Source organism: Drosophila biarmipes, unplaced genomic scaffold (genome assembly GCF_025231255.1).
Source record: "Drosophila biarmipes strain raj3 unplaced genomic scaffold, RU_DBia_V1.1 ptg000008l, whole genome shotgun sequence".
NCBI lineage: Eukaryota > Metazoa > Arthropoda > Insecta > Diptera > Drosophilidae > Drosophila > Drosophila biarmipes.
In genome coordinates this window covers 506,473-529,273 of record NW_026114529.1, presented here as the reverse complement: position 1 = coordinate 529,273, position 22,801 = coordinate 506,473, and the positions used below count along the sequence as shown (strand labels likewise).

At 35.8% G+C, this 22,801-nt stretch overlaps 1 protein-coding gene across 8 annotated transcripts in view; it reads left to right on the top strand.

The window, feature by feature from the left end:
• Positions 1-18,790, top strand: part of LOC108035596 (rap guanine nucleotide exchange factor 2) — a 62,484-nt gene extending 43,694 nt beyond the window's left edge. For 6 of the 8 annotated variants that reach the window (XM_050889820.1, XM_044091196.2, XM_044091192.2 and 3 more), the window contains 2 exons: positions 18,112-18,552; positions 18,705-18,790. In XM_050889820.1, the coding sequence (XP_050745777.1) occupies positions 18,112-18,552; positions 18,705-18,772 (509 nt within the window). In that variant the 3' untranslated portion in view covers positions 18,773-18,790. The remainder of the gene's footprint in view (positions 1-18,111; positions 18,553-18,704) is intronic. The other 2 variants (XM_044091195.2, XM_044091197.2) reach the window with 2 other exon arrangements.
• The last annotated feature ends 4,011 nt before the right edge of the window (positions 18,791-22,801 follow it).

The following is a 22,801-nucleotide window of genomic DNA, read 5'->3' as shown; positions in this document are numbered from 1 at the left end:
ACGACCATATGGTAAGAACTCCTGATGCACCACGCCATGGTAATTGAAGAATACAGTGATCAAAACTTTGACATTTGATCGAACTTGGCGTGCGACGATTGGGCTTTGGTTTCGATATCATAACCATATACCCATGATTCGTCACCAGTTATGACCCTTTTGAGTAAATCTGGGTCGTCGTTGACGTCATCCAACAGCTCTTGAGCGATGCTCATGCGACGGTTCTTTTGGTCAAAATTCAGCAATTTTGGAACAAACTTCGCTGACACACGACTCATGCCCAAAACGTTTGAAAAAATTTCATTGCACGAGCCAAGCGATATACCGACGTCTTCAGCAACTTCTCTGATAGTGATTCGACGATTTTCCAAAACAATTTTCTTCACTGCTTGAAAGTTTTCATCAGTTGTTGACGTGCTTGGGCGTCCAGAGCGAGGCTCGTCATTGGCATCTTCCCGGCCATCTTGGAAGAGTTTGTACCACTTGTAAACATTTTTTTTACTCAGAACACTTTCACCGTATGCCACTGTCAACGTTTCAAGTATTTCGGAGCACTTAATTTTATGTTTTACACAAAATTTGATGCAAATCCTTTAATCCATATTTTTTGATAACAAAAAATCGCTGAGCACGCAAAACAACTTGTTACCTTTACGCCTCTCTCAACTAAACAAAAAAGGGGATTCAATTGAAACTTGGTACAGATGTTAGGGAAGAGTGTACCAACATAACAAAACAAAAAAATCGATAATCGAAAATATGTTGCCCGCGAAATTTGAAAAGTCACCTTACTTTTTGAACACACCTCGTAGATGTAAAAAAATGGTCTAAAATGAAATGAAATATTTTTTTTAACATCACTGAAGTCACTGAAGTCTGGTGTTACTAAACTTGATTATTTCTTATAACTTCAAAAGTATACAAACCGGCCAACCGAAGTTAACTTCCTTTCTTGTTCACAATACAAGTGTATTATAACCACCTGAGGTAGTTAAAAGGCTTTTGCAAAAAACTAGTCTAGAACCTAATTTTCGAACTCCGCGTATAAAAAAACTTAAATCTTACTGTGACTTTAAATAAAGTCATCGTTTAAAATTCTAACAATCCAAACATTGAATTAATACCTAGTAAAATTCATTATTAACTAATGTTATGGGTGATTTCAGAAGCAACTTCAACATAAAATTTTGTTCAATTTCATAAATTTACAAAATTGGCAAACGAATTATTAATATTTATTTTCTGTGAATGCCAGAACTAATAAAATATTTATAATCTATTCGAAATATACATTTTTTTGAAGCCAATACTGGGACAACTGTATTTTGACATTTGCAACATTTCTCAAAGGTTTGCAAGCGACATCAAATTTTTGTAGCTGAAAGAAAAGGCTTTCAAATGATACCACATTTATGGTAGTGGCTTTTTATTTAAAGCAGCTATGCCATCCAAACTTTACTTAATATCATAAATGCCCTGAGTTCTGAAATTGCACTGAAGTGCACCACCATTACTATTTTCGACTAGTGAAACTTTTAACCGATCAGAGTACTAGGCCTATATATTTGCCTAACGGTAACACAGTGCCGATTAATTTTGAGATCTCTGGATAGGTGGGTTTAATTATTGCCAAGGTTTAATTTTCAAACTCTAAATACTAAGTATACCGATACTTCAAAAATATTTAACAATCTGAGAATTCGATAGTCTTTTTAGTCTGTAAGAGACTGTAAGACGCGCTGGACTGTTAGTTTTCTTTTCTATCTAAATTAGAATATCTTCCGCGATCCGAAAGATCATACAATAGCACCAGAAAAATTATCGACAAAGCAGCCAAAACTGGACGAGCTCAATGGATTTTCCATATTAAAGTTGTGTTAGTGAAAGAATTTCCTACAATTACATATGTAACCAAAAAATGACAGCTGGAAAAATGAATGTGCAGCTTTAATGAGTGCGTATAAAAACTAATTGCATTGGAGAAATACGCCCATGTATGATGTCTGTGTGACATGATGTTTGTTCGTGTACGGATGATGCCTTATTCGCCATACTTATTGGTTTTGCTACGCCCTTGTAAATGCCTTATCGAGGGTAAAATTGTCTACATTCGCTTTCTTTTTTGTGATATATTTGTGCTTTACTCTCTACCCTCACACGCGTCAACCAATTGCACACACCATCAATGTCCATATTTAATGAATCCTAAAAGTTACATATAACGATCGTCTCCGAAATTCCAAACTTGTCCTGGAAGTAACTCGTCGGGAAAAGTAAGACATTTGGCAAAACTTCTCAGAAGATAACTTAATGTTAACGATCTTCCAGAAATAAATATTACAAAAACATGGATGTCACTTCTGGAGAAGTGCATTCAGTAGTTGTGTTGACTCCTACACAATGCTATTGCTGCATACCTCTGCTTCTTTGTAATTGTCGAAGCGTTAGCAGCGCAGACTCCAATCCTTGAAAATTTTTTGTAAAATGTTGACTTTTTTTCAAAATTGTGTTAGTTTGAGTTAGTAAAGGCAAAATAAGAATAAATACTATAGCCATTTAATATCGTATTTATAAAACAGATTTCAAACCTTTTTTAAATTGTACAATCTTATTTTATTTTTAAAAGTTTATGGGCTCGGAAACGTCTCCTTCCCTGTGTTGCTCACTTCTGACTTAAATTAAATTAAAATTAAATTAAAGTTTTCAAGACAAGGAAATCAATTAAAAAAATTTTTTAACACATTCGTAATTTTAAATAATTACTTAACGGGTTAAGTTTATTACCTCTAAATTACCTTTCCATTGTGCCAAAACTTAAACAAGGCAAGTTAAAGTTACGAAAATATTTAACTTATATTTTGTGAAAAACTTTTGACCAACCCTGTACTCAATGCTATCGACTAGGGAGATATACAAGTATGTAAGCTTCTGTTCCCAAGAATGCAGACATTATCTTTTGAATGAATAGTTGAAACTGAATTATGGACATTGATAATCGAAACAAATCTCCCGCCTGTAGAGTTATGGGTTTTTTTTCTGAGGCGTTAGATAGGGCGTGGCTCTCGGCTGAAACAAGCAGAAGCTAGAAGCTCAAAACTCTGCATTCCAAGTCCCAACTTTCTAGTTTTTTCCTGTTTTCAAGATATATGCAGACGGACAGTCGCATATGGCTACATCGATGCGACCAAAAGTACGCTACACTTTATGGGGTTGGAATAGTCTCCTTCACTACGTTGTAATTTTCTGACATCATTATGTTCACTGCTTACGTTTCCACATTATAGCGGTGGTATTGAACTATACTTAACCTATCTGGGAAAAAACAAGAAAAAAAGTCTATTTCAACAAGCCGAAGTTTATATGAAATACTATAATCAACATAAGTAACACCATTTTAAATTTTAAGGATTGTTACTAGCTTCAGTGATATTAAAAAAAAACTATTTTATTATTTCTCTGACATTTTCTTTGACAGCTATATGTTAGAGGCGTCCGATTTTTATTAAAATAATTCGAAAGTCTTAAAAGTATAACATATGATATTCCCAATATTATAAGATAATATGCCAAGAAACTCCGATGCTCTAATTTGTTTTATTTTCCCACCAATTTTCCGATCTTTCCTATGACATCTCGATTTCGATAAAATGTAATTCGAAATTCAGAGCTAATTAAAAATGTTATTCCCAAGCTTAGAAGGTTATATGCTAAAAAAAACACTGAAGATACAATTTTTAAAAAATTTTTCCCCGATAGTTCCTATGGGAGCTATGAGATATAGTTGTCCGATCCGGCTGGATCCGACTTATATACTACCTGCAATAGAAAGAAGACTTTTGGGAAAGTTTCAGCCCGATAGCTTTAAAACTGAGAGACTAGATTGCGAAGAAACGGACGGACAGACCGACTCGTCTAGTGACGCTGATCAAGAATATATATACTTTATGGGGTCAGAAACGTCTCCTTCACTGCGTTGCAACTTCTGACTGAAATCATTATACCCTCTGCAAGGGTATAAAAAGATGTAATTTTAAAACATTTAAACATTTAACATTTTAAACATTTAGTTGTCCGATCCGGCTGGTTCCGACTTAAAAAATTTCGAGGAATTTAATAATCCCTATTAGTCAGGAGCACAGTACCGAAAAATAGATCATAAAACAAGGAAGAACGCTGTAGAGTGTAGAGTATTGTGGGCGTGGCAAAAGGTTATTGGCTCAAACGATAGGTGTCGACGAGACCAATACAATACCAATACTGCTTTTATATCAGCAGCAAAGCGATATTTTAAGGCGCCACCCACCGGCTTTTTCAATAGATGTTATCTGGGCGGAAGAAGATATAAGCGTTTTGGCTATGTGTGGGCGTTGTAAGGGCGTGCACCTTTTTTTGGAAAGTCGATAGACTTGATAAGACAAATACATTTCAGTTAAAATTTTGTTTCTATCATAAAAACTGTAGGCGCTACAGCTTTTCGCGGATTGTGGGCGTTAGAGTGGGCGGGGCCGCTGAAACAAACTTGTGCTTCGCAGGAACTCCAAGAATCTGCATGCCAAGTTCTACGGTTCTAGCTTTTATAGTTTGTGAGATCTCAGCGTTCATACGGACAGACGGACATGGCTAGATCGACTCGGCTAGTGATCCTGATCAAGAATATATATATGGGGTCAGAAACTCTTCCTTATACCTGTTACATACTTTCCGACAAATCTAGTATACCCTTTTACTCTACGAGTAACGGGTATAATCAAACTGAACTTATAAGCTGTACCCTTGCTGAACGTGGCCGGTAAGCCCACCGCTTGTCATAAAAAATGCTAACACTAGCAGAATGTGCATAACTCATGATGCCAGGAACAGGCACGGCCCCTAAAGGAATCTATACTATACCAAGAAGCACCCAAGATTTCTGCCGACTTTTAAGTTACCCCATAACTATATTATTTGATACGTTTCTTAGAAACTGCTAAAGTTTATAGACTATTCAATCCTGATATACAAAATTCAATATGATAAAAATCGCAAAATATATCGACCTTAGAGTTGTCAGAGAGCGCTAATAATTGCGTAATTAGAACATGTGACCAAGGTGGGGATGACGAAGATTAATCGAGGGACGAACAATCTGAGGCTAGCGATATTAAGAACGATTTTATTGAGAGCGTTGGTAGAGATCAGCGAGGCCCAGTATGGTCATAGTTTATTCGTACATGGCCATGGCGGCCACGTAAGGAATACAACAAACTAAACGCTATTGGAGTTGCCAGCGTCCAAGTGCCGAGGCTTTGAACATGGGTAGAGGGAGTATTGACACATGCAGACTTGTTGATCTTTTTGTTATCGAGAGTATTTGCTGTTCAAGGTGACCTGTTTGGTAACGTGGTACGAAATAAAATGTTTATGTACCAAATGGACGGCTTAGCTGCGTATCTCAACAGTGACCTGCAAGATGCAGTCTACATGCGGCAGCCTGAGAGATTCGTGAACACAGCGTATCCAAAACGGGCGTTGAGGCGTCTGAAGCAGAGTGACCGTAAATGGAACTGGTTCCATTTGAATAATGGGACATTACTCCACAGCATATTGGTTTTGTACGATGCCCCATGCATTTATACCAAGAACATCAGAGAAAATGTTAATTTAATTGTTGTAAACTTTGATGATACAATTATTGATGATTGGTAATCGGTCATAATCAGTACATTGAAGGGCTGGTACGATAATATGGCATAGAAGATTGAAATGCAACACTTGTTGCGCCAGATCGGAGCGAATACTTAGGAGAGAGTTGGAGAGGGAGCGCGGAGTGCAATGCGAGCGATCGAAATGTACACATCTTGAAAAACTGTTGATTTAGACCAGACTTTGTCCATTCCGTGGCAAAGTTGACTCAGAGGTGCAGCGACCCCTATAAGGAACAAGAGGTGTCTGTTAAATGTGACCTTCGCTACATAAAAGTCACGTTAGGCTCGAAGCTTGACTTCACTAAGCTTGAACTGTATAATAGCAGGATCACAAGCCGAGTCGATCTATCCATGTCCGTCTGACCGTCCGTCCTATCAGCTAAGGAGGCTACTTACGTCCTAAAGCTGATATCTGTAATGGGTTTCATGACGGATAATAGAGATAATAGGTTTCATTTCGTCAGAGATTTAAATAAGAATAAATCAGAGCTCAGATCAAAAACAGAAAAAAATATTCAAGCTCAGTCTGTGGTTGGGCAAATACTTTTTTGTTTTACTCGTGTTAAGTTTCTGAACGTTACTAGATTAAAAACACAAACAGCTTACGTTCAGTAAGTGGGCATAAGAATTTTTTTTTCATTTTTTTATACCTGTTACTCGTAGAGGAAAAGAGTATACTAGATTCGACAGAAAGTATATATATAAAGTATATATATTCTAGCCATGTCTGTCAGTTCGTCCGTCGGCCTGTCCGTATGAACGCTGAGATTTCATAACTGTAGGAGCTAGAATATACAGACTTGGCATTCAGATTCCTGGGCTTCTTGCGCAGCGCAAGTTTGTTTCAGCGGGGTGACAGACCCACTATAACGCGCACAATCCGCGAAAATTTGTAGCTCCTTCTGTTTTTATGATAGAAACAAAATTTTAATTGAAATGTATTTATCTCATTAATACCTAACGCCTACTAACCGGCCAAAACTGTGGTGGCCAAAGTTGTCATGCTAGAAAATTTTTTTTTGCTAAAATGTATTTGTCTCATCAAATCCTTTCGATTGACTTAAAAAATGTTTGCCACGCCCACTCTATCACCCTCATACGGCTAGAATGCTTAAAACTGTCTGCAGCCCACATAACATTTACCGAAATAGCCGGTAGGTGGGGCTTTACAATATTCCTTTGCTGCTTATATATCTTTATTTTCTCCGTCAAGCTCAGTAACGGGTATCTGATAGTCGAGGCACTCGACTGTAGCGTTCTTCTTTTTTATTTTAGATGTCCGTATGTCCGTCTGCATGTCTGTCTGTCCGTTTTTACCCAAACAAGTGTCTCAGTCTTATAGCTATCTGGCTAAAACTTTCTTTCAAAAGTCTTCTTTCTATTGCAGTTAGAATATAAGTTGGATCCAGACGGATCGGACAACTTATCTTATAGCTCCCATAGGAACTGTGGGAGAAAAAACTTTAAAAAAATTATATCTTCGCTGTTTTTTAACATATAACCTCGTTTTAATTTGGTTTTGAATTTCGAATTAAATTTAATGAACAGCTATATCATATAGCTGCCATGGAAACAATCGGAAAATCGGAAAACATGAAATAATTATATCTGTGCCGTTTTTTAACATTTAAGTTTAAGTTCGGAAATAAAATTTTTTAATAATTATTAAAAATCGGTTATTAAAATCGGACGATTATATCATATAGCTGTCATAGGAACGATCGGAAAATTGGTAGGAAAAATATAATAAAACATATTATAGCTTTGGTGCTTTTTGACATATAACCTCCTACGCTTGGAAATAAATTTTATCAAAATCGGATAATCAATCAATTATGCCATAGAAACGATAAATTAGGCGGAAAATATGAAAAACAAATATTTCTTTCGTGTTTTTCACATATAACCTTCTAAAATAATATTTTTAAAAATTTTTAAGAGTTTTGAATTTAATTTAATAAAAATCTGACTATTCTAACATATACGAGGTGTGTTCAATAAGTAAGGTGACTTTGTATTTTCAAGAAAAACTATTAATTTATTTATCAATATTAATGTTGTCCCCTTCAAAGTAATCCCCCTCAGATACAATACATTTATGCCAACGGTTTTTCCAATCCTCAAAGCACTTTCCATAAGCACTTTTCGGTATAGCCTTGAGCTCTTCCAGCGATGCAGTCTTTATCTCTTCAATCGTTGCAAATCTCCGTCCTTTCATACGTCTCTTTAGTTTTGGGAACAAAAAAAAGTCACATGGGGCCAAATCCGGTGAATATGGTGGCTGAGGCATTATTGTGGTGTTGTTTTTGGCCAACAAATCTCTCACAAGCAAGGATGAGTGAGCAGGGGCATTATCGTGATGCAAAAGCCATGAATTGTTTTTCCACAATTCTGGACGTTTCTTTCGTATTGCTTCTCGCAAACGGCGCATAAATTGAAGAATACAGTGATCAAAACTTTGACATTTGATCGAACTTGGCGTGCTTTTTTCGGTCTTGGCTCACCTGGGCTCTTCCATTGTGACGATTGAGCTTTGGTTTCGATATCATAACCATATACCCATGATTCGTCACCAGTTATGACCCTTTTGAGTAAATCTGGGTCGTCGTTGACGTCATCCAACAGCTCTTGAGCGATGCTCATGCGACGGTTCTTTTGGTCAAAATTCAGCAATTTTGGAACAAACTTCGCTGACACACGACTCATGCCCAAAACGTTTGAAAAAATTTCATGGCACGAGACCAGCGATATACCGACATCTTCAGCAACTTCTCTGATAGTGATTCGACGATTTTCCAAAACAATTTTCTACACTGCTTGAACGTTTTCATCAGTTTTTGACGTGCTTGGGCGTCCAGAGCGAGGCTCGTCATTGGCATCTTCCCGGCCATCTTGGAAGAGTTTGTACCACTTGTAAACATTTTTTTTACTCAGAACACTTTCACCGTATGCCACTGTCAACGTTTCAAGTATTTCGGAGCACTTAATTTTATGTTTTACACAAAATTTGATGCAAATCCTTTAATCCATATTTTTTGATAACAAAAAATCGCTGAGCACGCAAAACAACTTGTTACCTTTACGCCTCTCTCAACTAAACAAAAAAGGGGATTCAATTGAAACTTGGTACAGATGTTAGGGAAGAGTGTACCAACATAACAAAACAAAAAAATCGATAATCGAAAATATGTTGCCCGCGAAATTTGAAAAGTCACCTTACTTTTTGAACACACCTCGTAGATGTAAAAAAATGGTCTAAAATGAAATGAAATATTTTTTTTAACATCACTGAAGTCACTGAAGTCTGGTGTTACTAAACTTGATTATTTCTTATAACTTCAAAAGTATAAAAACCGGCCAACCGAAGTTAACTTCCTTTCTTGTTCACAATACAAGTGTATTGAGGTAGTTAAAAGGCTATTGCAAAAAACTAGTCTAGAACCTAATTTTCGAACTCCGCGTATAAAAAAACTTAAATCTTACTGTGACTTTAAATAAAGTCATCGTTTAAAATTCTAACAATCCAAACATTGAATTAATACCTAGTAAAATTCATTATTAACTAATGTTATGGGTGATTTCAGAAGCAACTTCAACATAAAATTTTGTTCAATTTCATAAATTTACAAAATTGGCAAACGAATTATTAATATTTATTTTCTGTGAATGCCAGAACTAATAAAATATTTATAATCTATTCGAAATATACATTTTTTTGAAGCCAATACTGGGACAACTGTATTTTGACATTTGCAACATTTCTCAAAGGTTTGCAAGCGACATCAAATTTTTGTAGCTGAAAGAAAAGGCTTTCAAATGATACCACATTTATGGTAGTGGCTTTTTATTTAAAGCAGCTATGCCATCCAAACTTTACTTAATATCATAAATGCCCTGAGTTCTGAAATTGCACTGAAGTGCACCACCATTACTATTTTCGACTAGTGAAACTTTTAACCGATCAGAGTACTAGGCCTATATATTTGCCTAACGGTAACACAGTGCCGATTAATTTTGAGATCTCTGGATAGGTGGGTTTAATTATTGCCAAGGTTTAATTTTCAAACTCTAAATACTAAGTATACCGATACTTCAAAAATATTTAACAATCTGAGAATTCGATAGTCTTTTTAGTCTGTAAGAGACTGTAAGACGCGCTGGACTGTTAGTTTTCTTTTCTATCTAAATTAGAATATCTTCCGCGATCCGAAAGATCATACAATAGCACCAGAAAAATTATCGACAAAGCAGCCAAAACTGGACGAGCTCAATGGATTTTCCATATTAAAGTTGTGTTAGTGAAAGAATTTCCTACAATTACATATGTAACCAAAAAATGACAGCTGGAAAAATGAATGTGCAGCTTTAATGAGTGCGTATAAAAACTAATTGCATTGGAGAAATACGCCCATGTATGATGTCTGTGTGACATGATGTTTGTTCGTGTACGGATGATGCCTTATTCGCCATACTTATTGGTTTTGCTACGCCCTTGTAAATGCCTTATCGAGGGTAAAATTGTCTACATTCGCTTTCTTTTTTGTGATATATTTGTGCTTTACTCTCTACCCTCACACGCGTCAACCAATTGCACACACCATCAATGTCCATATTTAATGAATCCTAAAAGTTACATATAACGATCGTCTCCGAAATTCCAAACTTGTCCTGGAAGTAACTCGTCGGGAAAAGTAAGACATTTGGCAAAACTTCTCAGAAGATAACTTAATGTTAACGATCTTCCAGAAATAAATATTACAAAAACATGGATGTCACTTCTGGAGAAGTGCATTCAGTAGTTGTGTTGACTCCTACACAATGCTATTGCTGCATACCTCTGCTTCTTTGTAATTGTCGAAGCGTTAGCAGCGCAGACTCCAATCCTTGAAAATTTTTTGTAAAATGTTGACTTTTTTTCAAAATTGTGTTAGTTTGAGTTAGTAAAGGCAAAATAAGAATAAATACTATAGCCATTTAATATCGTATTTATAAAACAGATTTCAAACCTTTTTTAAATTGTACAATCTTATTTTATTTTTAAAAGTTTATGGGCTCGGAAACGTCTCCTTCCCTGTGTTGCTCACTTCTGACTTAAATCATAATACCCTCTTTTTGCTTAAAAAAATTAAAGTTTTCAAGACAAGGAAAACAATTAAAAAAATTTTTTAACACATTCGTAATTTTAAATAATTACTTAACGGGTTAAGTTTATTACCTCTAAATTACCTTTCCATTGTGCCAAAACTTAAACAAGGCAAGTTAAAGTTACGAAAATATTTAACTTATATTTTGTGAAAAACTTTTGACCAACCCTGTACTCAATGCTATCGACTAGGGAGATATACAAGTATGTAAGCTTCTGTTCCCAAGAATGCAGACATTATCTTTTGAATGAATAGTTGAAACTGAATTATGGACATTGATAATCGAAACAAATCTCCCGCCTGTAGAGTTATGGGTTTTTTTTCTGAGGCGTTAGATAGGGCGTGGCTCTCGGCTGAAACAAGCAGAAGCTAGAAGCTCAAAACTCTGCATTCCAAGTCCCAACTTTCTAGTTTTTTCCTGTTTTCAAGATATATGCAGACGGACAGTCGCATATGGCTACATCGATGCGACCAAAAGTACGCTACACTTTATGGGGTTGGAATAGTCTCCTTCACTACGTTGTAATTTTCTGACATCATTATGTTCACTGCTTACGTTTCCACATTATAGCGGTGGTATTGAACTATACTTAACCTATCTGGGAAAAAACAAGAAAAAAAGTCTATTTCAACAAGCCGAAGTTTATATGAAATACTATAATCAACATAAGTAACACCATTTTAAATTTTAAGGATTGTTACTAGCTTCAGTGATATTAAAAAAAAACTATTTTATTATTTCTCTGACATTTTTTTTGACAGCTATATGTTAGAGGCGTCCGATTTTTATTAAAATAATTCGAAAGTCTTAAAAGTATAACATATGATATTCCCAATATTATAAGATAATATGCCAAGAAACTCCGATGCTCTAATTTGTTTTATTTTCCCACCAATTTTCCGATCTTTCCTATGACATCTGTATGATATAGTCGTCCGATTTCGATAAAATGTAATTCGAAATTCAGAGCTAATTAAAAATGTTATTCCCAAGCTTAGAAGGTTATATGCTAAAAAACACTGAAGATACAATTTTTTAAAATTTTTTCCCCGATAGTTCCTATGGGAGCTATGAGATATAGTTGTCCGATCCGGCTGGATCCGACTTATATACTACCTGCAATAGAAAGAAGACTTTTGGGAAAGTTTCAGCCCGATAGCTTTAAAACTGAGAGACTAGATTGCGAAGAAACGGACGGACAGACCGACTCGTCTAGTGACGCTGATCAAGAATATATATACTTTATGGGGTCAGAAACGTCTCCTTCACTGCGTTGCAACTTCTGACTGAAATCATTATACCCTCTGCAAGGGTATAAAAAGATGTAATTTTAAAACATTTAAACATTTAACATTTTAAACATTTAGTTGTCCGATCCGGCTGGTTCCGACTTAAAAAATTTCGAGGAATTTAATAATCCCTATTAGTCAGGAGCATAGTACCGAAAAATAGATCATAAAACAAGGAAGAACGCTGTAGAGTGTAGAGTATTGTGGGCGTGGCAAAAGGTTATTGGCTCAAACGATAGGTGTCGACGAGACCAATACAATACCAATACTGCTTTTATATCAGCAGCAAAGCGATATTTTAAGGCGCCACCCACCGGCTTTTTCAATAGATGTTATCTGGGCGGAAGAAGATATAAGCGTTTTGGCTATGTGTGGGCGTTGTAAGGGCGTGGCACCTTTTTTTGGAAAGTCGATAGACTTGATAAGACAAATACATTTCAGTTAAAATTTTGTTTCTATCATAAAAACTGTAGGCGCTACAGCTTTTCGCGGATTGTGGGCGTTAGAGTGGGCGGGGCCGCTGAAACAAACTTGTGCTTCGCAGGAACTCCAAGAATCTGCATGCCAAGTTCTACGGTTCTAGCTTTTATAGTTTGTGAGATCTCAGCGTTCATACGGACAGACGGACATGGCTAGATCGACTCGGCTAGTGATCCTGATCAAGAATATATATATGGGGTCAGAAACTCTTCCTTATACCTGTTACATACTTTCCGACAAATCTAGTATACCCTTTTACTCTACGAGTAACGGGTATAATCAAACTGAACTTATAAGCTGTACCCTTGCTGAACGTGGCCGGTAAGCCCACCGCTTGTCATAAAAAATGCTAACACTAGCAGAATGTGCATAACTCATGATGCCAGGAACAGGCACGGCCCCTAAAGGAATCTATACTATACCAAGAAGCACCCAAGATTTCTGCCGACTTTTAAGTTACCCCATAACTATATTATTTGATACGTTTCTTAGAAACTGCTAAAGTTTATAGACTATTCAATCCTGATATACAAAATTCAATATGATTAAAATCGCAAAATATATCGACCTTAGAGTTGTCAGAGAGCGCTAATAATTGCGTAATTAGAACATGTGACCAAGGTGGGGATGACGAAGATTAATCGAGGGACGAACAATCTGAGGCTAGCGATATTAAGAACGATTTTATTGAGAGCGTTGGTAGAGATCAGCGAGGCCCAGTATGTTCATAGTTTATTCGTACATGGCCATGGCGGCCACGTAAGGAATACAAAAAACTAAACGCTATTGGAGTTGCCAGCGTCCAAGTGCCGAGGCTTTGAACATGGGTAGAGGGAGTATTGACACATGCAGACTTGTTGATCTTTTTGTTATCGAGAGTATTTGCTGTTCAAGGTGACCTGTTTGGTAACGTGGTACGAAATAAAATGTTTATGTACCAAATGGACGGCTTAGCTGCGTATCTCAACAGTGACCTGCAAGATGCAGTCTACATGCGGCAGCCTGAGAGATTCGTGAACACAGCGTATCCAAAACGGGCGTTGAGGCGTCTGAAGCAGAGTGACCGTAAATGGAACTGGTTCCATTTGAATAATGGGACATTACTCCACAGCATATTGGTTTTGTACGATGCCCCATGCATTTATACCAAGAACATCAGAGAAAATGTTAATTTAATTGTTGTAAACTTTGATGATACAATTATTGATGATTGGTAATCGGTCATAATCAGTACATTGAAGGGCTGGTACGATAATATGGCATAGAAGATTGAAATGCAACACTTGTTGCGCCAGATCGGAGCGAATACTTAGGAGAGAGTTGGAGAGGGAGCGCGGAGTGCAATGCGAGCGATCGAAATGTACACATCTTGAAAAACTGTTGATTTAGACCAGACTTTGTCCATTCCGTGGCAAAGTTGACTCAGAGGTGCAGCGACCCCTATAAGGAACAAGAGGTGTCTGTTAAATGTGACCTTCGCTACATAAAAGTCACGTTAGGCTCGAAATTTCACTAAGCTTGAACTGTATAATAGCAGGATCACAAGCCGAGTCGATCTATCCATGTCCGTCTGACCGTCCGTCCTATCAGCTAAGGAGGCTACTTACGTCCTAAAGCTGATATCTGTAATGGGTTTCATGACGGATAATAGAGATAATAGGTTTCATTTCGTCAGAGATTTAAATAAGAATAAATCAGAGCTCAGATCAAAAACAGAAAAAAATATTCAAGCTCAGTCTGTGGTTGGGCAAATACTTTTTTGTTTTACTCGTGTTAAGTTTCTGAACGTTACTAGATTAAAAACACAAACAGCTTACGTTCAGTAAGTGAGCATAAGAATTTTTTTTTCATTTTTTTATACCTGTTACTCGTAGAGGAAAAGAGTATACTAGATTCGACAGAAAGTATATATATAAAGTATATATATTCTAGCCATGTCTGTCAGTTCGTCCGTCGGCCTGTCCGTATGAACGCTGAGATTTCATAACTGTAGGAGCTAGAATATACAGACTTGGCATTCAGATTCCTGGGCTTCTTGCGCAGCGCAAGTTTGTTTCAGCGGGGTGACAGACCCACTATAACGCGCACAATCCGCGAAAATTTGTAGCTCCTTCTGTTTTTATGATAGAAACAAAATGTTAATTGAAATGTATTTATCTCATTAATACCTAACGCCTACTAACCGGCCAAAACTGTGGTGGCCAAAATTGTCATGCTAGAAAATTTTTTTTTGCTAAAATGTATTTGTCTCATCAAATCCTTTCGATTGACTTAAAAAATGTTTGCCACGCCCACTCTATCACCCTCATACGGCTAGAATGCTTAAAACTGTCTGCAGCCCACATAACATTTACCGAAATAGCCAGTAGGTGGGGCTTTACAATATTCCTTTGCTGCTTATATATCTTTATTTTCTCCGTCAAGCTCAGTAACGGGTATCTGATAGTCGAGGCACTCGACTGTAGCGTTCTTCTTTTTTATTTTAGATGTCCGTATGTCCGTCTGCATGTCTGTCTGTCCGTTTTTACCCAAACAAGTGTCTCAGTCTTAAAGCTATCTGGCTAAAACTTTCTTTCAAAAGTCTTCTTTCTATTGCAGTTAGAATATAAGTTGGATCCAGACGGATCGGACAACTTATCTTATAGCTCCCATAGGAACTGTGGGAGAAAAAACTTTAAAAAAATTATATCTTCGCTGTTTTTTAACATATAACCTCCTACGCTTGGAAATAACAGTTTTAATTTGGTTTTGAATTTCGAATTAAATTTAATGAAAATCGAACAGCTATATCATATAGCTGCCATGGAAACAATCGGAAAATTAGTCGGAAAACATGAAATAATTATATCTGTGCCGTTTTTTAACATTTAAGTTTAAGTTCGGAAATAAAATTTTTTAATAATTATTAAAAATCGGTTATTAAAATCGGACGATTATATCATATAGCTGTCATAGGAACGATCGGAAAATTGGTAGGAAAAATATAATGAAACATATTATAGCTTTGGTGCTTTTTGACATATAACCTCCTACGCTTGGAAATAAATTTTATCAAAATCGGATAATCAATCAATTATGCCATAGAAACGATAAATTAGGCGGAAAATATGAAAAACAAATATTTCTTTCGTGTTTTTCACATATAACCTTCTAAAATAATATTTTTAAAAATTTTTAAGAGTTTTGAATTTAATTTAATAAAAATCTGACTATTCTAACATATACGAGGTGTGTTCAATAAGTAAGGTGACTTTGTATTTTCAAGAAAAACTATTAATTTAATTATCAATATTAATGTTGTCCCCTTCAAAGTAATCCCCCTCAGATACAATACATTTATGCCAACGGTTTTTCCAATCCTCAAAGCACTTTCCATAAGCACTTTTCGGTATAGCCTTGAGCTCTTCCAGCGATGCAGTCTTCAATCGTTGCAAATCTCCGTCCTTTCATATGTCTCTTTAGTTTTGGGAACAAAAAAAAGTCACATGGGGCCAAATCCGGTGAATATGGTGGCTGAGGCATTATTGTGGTGTTGTTTTTGGCCAACAAATCTCTCACAAGCAAGGATGAGTGAGCAGGGGCATTATCGTGATGCAAAAGCCATGAATTGTTTTTCCACAATTCTGGACGTTTCTTTCGTATTGCTTCTCGCAAACGGCGCATAACTTCCAGATAATACTGTTTATTGACCGTACGACCATATGGTAAGAACTCCTGATGCACCACGCCATGGTAATTGAAGAATACAGTGATCAAAACTTTGACATTTGATCGAACTTGGCGTGCGACGATTGGGCTTTGGTTTCGATATCATAACCATATACCCATGATTCGTCACCAGTTATGACCCTTTTGAGTAAATCTGGGTCGTCGTTGACGTCATCCAACAGCTCTTGAGCGATGCTCATGCGACGGTTCTTTTGGTCAAAATTCAGCAATTTTGGAACAAACTTCGCTGACACACGACTCATGCCCAAAACGTTTGAAAAAATTTCATGGCACGAGACCAGCGATATACCGACATCTTCAACAACTTCTCTGATAGTGATTCGACGATTTTCCAAAACAATTTTCTTCACTGCTTGAACGTTTTCATCAGTTTTTGACGTGCTTGGGCGTCCAGAGCGAGGATCGTCATTGGCATCTTCCCGGCCATCTTGGAAGAGTTTGTACCACTTGTAAACATTTTTTTTACTCAGAACACTTTCACCGTATGCCACTGTCAACATTTCAAGTATTTCGGAGCACTTAATTTTATGTTTTACACAAAATTTGATGCAAATCCTTTAATCCATATTTTTTGATAACAAAAAATCGCTGAGCACGCAAAACAACTTGTTACCTTTACGCCTCTCTCAACTAAACAAAAAAGGGGATTCAATTGAAACTTGGTACAGATGTTAGGGAAGAGTGTACCAACATAACAAAACAAAAAAATCGATAATCGAAAATATGTTGCCCGCGAAATTTGAAAAGTCACCTTACTTTTTGAACACACCTCGTAGATGTAAAAAAATGGTCTAAAATGAAATGAAATATTTTTTTTAACATCACTGAAGTCACTGAAGTCTGGTGTTACTAAACTTGATTATTTCTTATAACTTCAAAAGTATACAAACCGGCCAACCGAAGTTAACTTCCTTTCTTGTTCACAATACAAGTGTATTATAACCCCCTGAGGTAGTTAAAAGGCTATTGCAAAAAACTAGTCTAGAACCTAATTTTCGAACTCCGCGTGTAAAAAAACTTAAATCTTACTGTGACTTTAAATAAAGTCATCGTTTAATATTCTAACAATCCAAACATTGAATTAATACCTAGTAAAATTCATTATTAACTAATGTTATGGGTGATTTCAGAAGCAACTTCAACATAAAATTTTGTTCAATTTCATAAATTTACAAAATTGGCAAACGAATTATTAATATTTATTTTCTGTGAATGCCAGAACTAATAAAATATTTATAATCTATTCGAAATATACATTTTTTTGACGCCAATACTGGGACAACTGTATTTTGACATTTGCAACATTTCTCAAAGGTTTGCAAGCGACATCAAATTTTTGTAGCTGAAAGAAAAGGCTTTCAAATGATACCACATTTATGGTAGTGGCTTTTTATTTAAAGCAGCTATGCCATCCAAACTTTACTTAATATCATAAATGCCCTGTCCCCTAGTAGTAGTTATTACCAGAATTTTTAAACTTATCTAAAAAGGAACGCTGAAATATTTTTAACTGCTGAAATATTTTTAAAAATTGTAAGATTACTTATGGTTAAACTCAGAAATCGTTCATTCGTGGACAAATATTTATACATCAATAGTTTCTCTTGAGACTCTGTTCCCTGCTTGCATTCGAAAAAATGTAGTTTTTAGTGGCCGGAATGGGTTTGGTTGGTTGTGGGCTGCATAAACGCACTCGCTTAAATACATGCACATGGAGCCATGAAATGAATCCTAAAAAAAAGGTCACAATTTCTCGCCCGCAATCTAAGAAATATTCTTTACAGTAATTTCAAACCCAACAGGTTCCATCTCGTCCTGTGACAGCGGCTACGTGCATCAGCAGTGTCAATATCACTTGCAGAACCAGCATCCAAAGTGCAGCTCGCAATACGAGCTATCCCCACCGGTCTATACTGCAGCTGACTGCCGCTTGCTTCAGCAAATATCAAAAAACGCGGTGACCCGTAACATAAGCAGTCCCTGTCAGGGCACAGATACACCACTCAGCACACCCCCGTCGACCCAGCCCGCAGCTACCATTCACCATTCCGAACCGCCGACGGCTACAGCATACATGCACGTACGCAGCCAATATCAGCAGCTCCAGCAACAAGAAATATTGGCCATGCCACCTCCGCCTTCACCGCTATACAATTTTCCCATGGCCAACCTCTACAGCCACCAGCAAGACAATACTGGCAGCAGACACCTAAACCGCATGCATGGTAAGCTGAACCCAATTCCAGATCGCTATCCAGCGGTAAAGCAAATGCATAGCAGGAGTCGAGTCAGGTCTTTATGAGAATGAGGAATATTTTTTTAAATATACCTTTAAAATCTTATGACATACCTTTTCATTTTCTTATTTCTTTCTCAGATATTCCGCGAAATCGTACAGATAGCACCAATTGTACAACATGCCCCATGACACCCATGAATAAATAGTAAATCAACAAGTTTTAACTGCAACACGCTTATTTAATTATTTGTAAGTATGGCGGTTTCTTTTCACAGGGTTATAAAAGACTGCATCAAATTTAATTTGGAGCAAAAACCAAATTTTAAGAATAATTGTAAATCCAAAACTAAAAGGCGGTTTGAAAAAGTTTGAGGCACTTTTCTAGTGCTTGGCCCCTTGGTTTTTACATCTTTTAAGGGTTTTATTTTAATAAGTTGTAATTGCCTAAAACATATTAATAAAGAACAAAGAACAAATTATTATGTTCTTTCCATCAGTATTCAACTATATATATATATACACATAATTTGTTCTTTGTTATAATAAATATAACATATTACATAATAATTTCTGCTTTGTTCATTACGATCACTTTTTAAGTCTTACCCCTAGTTATACCCTTGCAAAGGATATAATGATTTTAGTCAGAAGTCAGCAACGCTGTGAAGGAGACGTTTCTGACCACATAAAGTATATATATCCTTGATCAGCATCGCTAGACGAGTCGATTTAGCCATATCCGTCTGTCCGTTCGTCCGTTTCTACGCAAACTAGCCTCTCAGTTTTAAAGCTATCGGGCTGAAACTTCTTTCTTTGAAAGTAGTACGTAAGTAGCTCACTTAGGAATGATCGAAAAGAAAAGAATTTTAAAATATTATATCTTTGGTGTTTTTTTTTTCATAAAATAACGTCCTACGCTTTGAAATAACTTTTTTTAATTGGTTTTAAATTTCGAATTACATTTTATGAAAATCGGACAAGTAAGAGGGCATTCCGATAAGTACTTAGCCTCACCGCCCGATGGCGTCACTATCGCCAGAGAAATTTACTATCGTGTAGTACTCGTCGACGGCTACTGTCCAAATTTCCAAATGGATTTTAGAAAAATGGAGAAAGAGCAATATCCGTCTGTGATTCTGGAAGAGAAATCGCGCAGTGTAATCAAAGAGCGTTAGGATGCTGTGTACAGCATCGGTTACCACGGAAGATAACGTGACAAAAATCCACGATTCGATTGAAGATACGCGAGATAGCTAAGACAGTGGGTAGTCAAAAGACCGCGGTTATATCCTGCATTAAATTTTGTGTAGTCGTGCCGCGTTTGCTCACTCCGGACAATAAACGCAACCGTGAGACCACTTCAGAACAGTGTTTGACGCTGTTTATGCGCAATCCGAAGGAGTTTCTGCGTCGTTTCGTAACCGTCGACAAAACACTGGTACACACCAGAGTCCAAGGAACAGTCGAAACATTGGACTTCACCCGGCGAACCTGCTCCGAAGAAGGCGACCACTGTCCATCGGCCGCAAAGGTGATAGCCACCTTTTCTTCTTCGAATTCGCAAGGTGTGATCTACATCAACTACCTCGAGAAGTGCAAAACGGTCACAGGGCTGTACTATACCGAATTATTAGGCCGATTCGCCGCAAATTTGCTCGACGAAAAAAATATCTGAATTTCTGAAATTTATTTTATTAAAATCGGACGACTATATATAGCTGTCATAGGAAAGAAAATTGGTGGGAAAATAATATGAAACAAAATATAGCATCTGAGTTTTCTGATATTATTATCTTATAACATTGGGAATTTGAGACTTTTGAAATAAATTGAATAAAAATCGGACGAGTTTAACATATAGCTGTCAAAAAAACGGTCAGAGAAATAATGAAATACTTTTTTTTCTCAATATTGCTGAGGCCAGCAACAATCCTTAAAAATTACATATGGTGTTACTAACGTTGATTATTTCTTATAACTGCAAGGCTCTGCCACCTTCGGGTTGCCGAAGTTAAATTCCTTTCTTGTAGTGAATAGTGCTTAGCTATAGCTAATTTTATTTAAACGGTCAGAGAAATAATGAAATATTTTTTTATTTTTTTTATATCACTGAAGCTCCTCCTTGGCAATAATCCTTAAAAATTGTACATGGTGTTACAAACATTGTTTATTTCTTATAATTGCAAGGGTATACAAATATACTAACTTCGACTTGCCGAAGTTAACTTCCTTTCTCTTTTTTCTTAATAAATACATTGCGTCTGGTTTCCACTTTACATTTTTTTGTTTTAATTTTTAAAAGTATTCGTATTGTTTTCTATGGTTAAACCTAATCGGAGTTTTTTTTCGGCTTTAAAATCGATTAGTACATTTTAAGGGTATTAAAAGCATTAAAAAAACAAACAAATGTGACTAATCAAATAAAAAAATTTTTTTCAGCGTATAAAGTTGCAAAAACGGTATGGTTTTCAATTTACACAATTTTTAAAGGAAACCGCCGCAGGCAGAATCCCTATAAAAAATCTTTTGTAGTATTTTCGTCGGCATTCACAAATGTAAGAACAAAACAAAATAATGTGAATGCTAAGCACAACAAGAAGACAAGCAATTGGTATTAAAACACAAAAAAATCAACTCAAAGCAAAATGATTTGTTAAAAATTTTTTTGCAGTTACTATTATTATTGTTTATAAAAACTTTTTGAATAAAAAAATCTAACTTTTTAAGACGATAAAAAAAGTTTAAAAAGTAGTTTTTGACAAAAGTTGGTCCTTTTTAATAAGTACTGAATGAGTTGAGAAAAGTATTATATCATTTAAAAGGCATTTAAGTTACCTTTCCATTGATGCTAACATTTACAAGAAGTATGTAGTATATTACATTTTTGTTTCGTCAAAATAAATATACCGAACTGTGAATATCTTCCTCTTAATACTTGTATAAAAGTAATTCCTACTACATATAAAGTTCTTTACTCCCTATTTAAAATTGAATACCTTCGCTTTAATTCCAAATATTTAGTTTTTAAGCGCAAAAAGAAGTAACAAAACATTTATTGAAAATTTTTTTTTTACATATGTACCCAACAAAACCAACCGTGTAAAAACAGTTTAGCCCACAGAAATAAAAATAAATCAGCAAAGTACAATTTCTTCAAAAGACAGAAATTAGTTCGTAAAAGACAAACCTGAGATATAAAAAAACGTAAATAATTATTTTCAAAAACAAGCACAAATTTAATCTTTTGTGCCTCTATAAGTGTCTGTTATACATATATATAACACAAAATTTATAATTTAAATATACAAATTAAATACAAGAAACAACTATATGCTCGTATATACACAAATCCAAACCAAAATTTCAAAACGAAAATGAATTCATGTTTCGCGGAATACAAGAAAAATAATCTATAAATTAAGCGATTTAAAAAATATGTGTACCCTCGGCTTGTATTTCTAAGTTAGTCTAAATACCAAATTAACTTTTTAAGGCTCTGAAGTAAGCAATAAAAACTGCGTATTAAGTTGAATTATTTAATTATTTTTTTTTTGCATCAGAAGTGAGCTTTGTTAATATTTTACCCAAATTTTGATGCTAAAAATCTTATATTTTCTTTATTGTAATATTAAAAGGAAGAACGCTATAGTTGAAATCCTCGACAAATACTCGATCCTCAACTAGAGGGAGAAAAATGAAGATAAAGAGACACAACGTATTGCTGGTTGCAAACCAAGTTTGTAAAACGGCACCTACCTTCAATTTCAATGTATGCCGAACGATTCATAAGCGTTTGTCGGCGTTTAAGAAGGCGTGGAATTATGGATAACATTACAAAAAGAAAAAGAAAACTATTTCTTGTTATGCGCTATATTACAACAAAATTATTCTGTGTGGTGAACGTTGAATATACGAGGTGTGTTCAAAAAGTAAGGTGCCTTTTTAAATTTCGCGGGCAACATATTTTCGATTATCGATTTTTTGTTTTGTTATGTTGGTACACTCTTCCCTAACATCTGTACCAAGTTTCAATTGAATCCCCTTTTTGCTTAGTTGTGAGAGGCGTAAAGGTAAAAAGTTGTTTTGCGTGCTCAGCGATTTTTTGCTAGCGAAAAATATGGATCAAAGGATTTGCATCAAATTTTGTGTAAAAAATAAAATTAAGTGCTCCGAAACACTTGAAATGTTGACAGTGGCATACGGTGAAAGTGTTCTGAGTAAAAAAAATGTTTACA